Source organism: Lindgomyces ingoldianus (genome assembly GCF_010093535.1).
Source record: "Lindgomyces ingoldianus strain ATCC 200398 unplaced genomic scaffold BDR25scaffold_165, whole genome shotgun sequence".
Classification (NCBI taxonomy): Eukaryota; Fungi; Ascomycota; class Dothideomycetes; order Pleosporales; family Lindgomycetaceae; genus Lindgomyces; species Lindgomyces ingoldianus.
Genome location: NW_022985326.1, coordinates 1 through 1,912, shown reverse-complemented (window position 1 = coordinate 1,912; position 1,912 = coordinate 1). Strand labels below are relative to the sequence as shown.

At 51.0% G+C, this 1,912-nt stretch overlaps 1 protein-coding gene across 1 annotated transcript; it reads left to right on the top strand.

Moving 5' to 3' along the window:
• Nucleotides 1–587: 587 nt before the first annotated feature.
• Nucleotides 588–1,808, top strand: BDR25DRAFT_249210 (uncharacterized protein; the record flags this gene model as incomplete). Its single annotated transcript, XM_033685999.1, has 1 exon — nt 588–1,808. The coding sequence occupies one exon, from the start codon at nt 588–590 to the stop codon at nt 1,806–1,808; it is 1,221 nt and encodes a 406-aa protein (XP_033539323.1).
• Nucleotides 1,809–1,912: the final 104 nt, after the last annotated feature.

Sequence of the window (1,912 nt, the reverse complement as noted above, 5' to 3'; positions counted from 1 at the left end):
ATGTCCGGTCTCTGTATCAGGAAGGCGGCGGCAGATCCTTCTCTAGGGCCGTCTGCGAGTTTGCCTATCTCCACGGCAAGCGGCGAGCGCATGCCAATCTTAGGGATAACCGGTGGAAGTCGTACGGAATTCGAGAAGAGCACCGCATCTCTCTCGTAATGATGGAGGAGATTTACGAGCAGTGGTACGAATGGGACTTGTACGATGACTCCATTGACAATGTCGACTCTCCGCTTCCCTATTATATTGTCTCAACCCAGGATCTTCTCGGCTTCCTCTATGCCCAGATCAACAAATACTGCTTCCTCTTTGAATACACGCTCGCGCACACGGCTAGAACGTATTCGCTACCCGAGACGATGGTCATGGTCGTGGCATTGCGAGCGCTCCGATTCTGCTACGGCAGCAGTCTAATCCAGCGGGAATCTCTTTTATATAAGAATCGCTGGGAGCTGACCAGCGGGGAGAAGACCGTGGTCAGGGAAGGCCTTGGAATGAAGGAGACCATGCAGCGATGTGGCATTGGGTGGTTCTTACCAAAGGTTAACTGGGCAACCTGGCGGCTGGCATCACCACATGGGGATAACATGTTGGTTGGAAACTTGCTCATGCACAAGCAGTACAAGCGGAGGTGGCGGGCCGTAAAGGACCTCCGTGACGTCTATATCCGCTTTAACCAAGCCGAGGCCTGGTATGATTTGTATGGAGTCGACCAGAACCCAGGACTGCTGGGCAAGTGGCTTGAGTACCTCCACGCCCTTAACCTTGAGCAGTTTGACTCAGACGTCTGGAAGGCCATGCTAAAAGCCAACAAACGCCGCCCAGAGCTCACGCCGGAAGGGATCCAGCGCAACAGCCAAGTAGCGTTCTGCCACCAAGATATGAAAGAATTGTTTGTGGTGGATGGAATGGTTTGCTCACCCCACTTTGTAACCGGGAATAAGATGCGGTTTGAGAAGGTTGGTGATCTGCTAAAGTTTCTCTTCCTTTGGGACGAAGAAAAGCGGCTAGGCTGGGGCGATAAGCCCTATCGAACAATTTTACGGAAGAGCTTTGAGCTGATCGAACGACGGCTCGGCCGTAGAAGAGCGGACCGGTGGCTGAGTGAATTCCTGCATCTCGTCCGCCTAACGCACTGGATTCTCCCATATCCATCAAATGCCGCATTCATCACAGCAACAAAGACCAGTAACGGGCAAGGCCTAAAGGGACGAATGATGTGGTTCTCGGCCGTATACACTCACCCAAGCATAGTAGAGCTTCCATTTAAATCAGTGCCCAGCGCTCTCTACAAGGTTCTTTGGAACGCGCAGCGGCAGATATTGGGAAGTGGAAGTAGTGGAGAGAGGATGCTGTGGGGCACATCTCAACTTATTTCTGCATGCAGAGCGCAGGGAATCCTCATCCACGGTCTTGAGGAAGAGAGAGAGTACTGGGTAGTGGGAAAAAGGAGCGTTGGGCTGAAAGGGTTTCAGCCGTTATGGGAGAAGGGGCTGCCGCCAAAACTAAAGATGATGAAGAAGATTAGAGATAAGAGTCTTGACGAGTTGGACGAGCTAATGGTGGAGTTCACGCGCATCCAAGGTGAGGGGGATGAAAGTATTGGTAACCAGGGAGTGACCAATAATAATAATGAAGGTGAAGTTGGCGAAAGGTCGGACGTACGGCATAGGCGGAGCATAAGAGAAGTATTCATGCGTCATATTGGCTCCAATGGAGGCAGGAGTAGTCAGTCTAGTGAGAATATTGGAACGCCTACAGCGAGCGGGAGTGGTAGCGTTTTTATGCCCTCTGAAAGTGTTGATTAGTTAATTTTTAAGGACAAAGCTCTTATTACAGATATCTTACCTCAACTTTCCTATTGCTAGGCGCCTTCTGACGGGTCACTGGTCTTTCTAGGGAATAGGTAGTA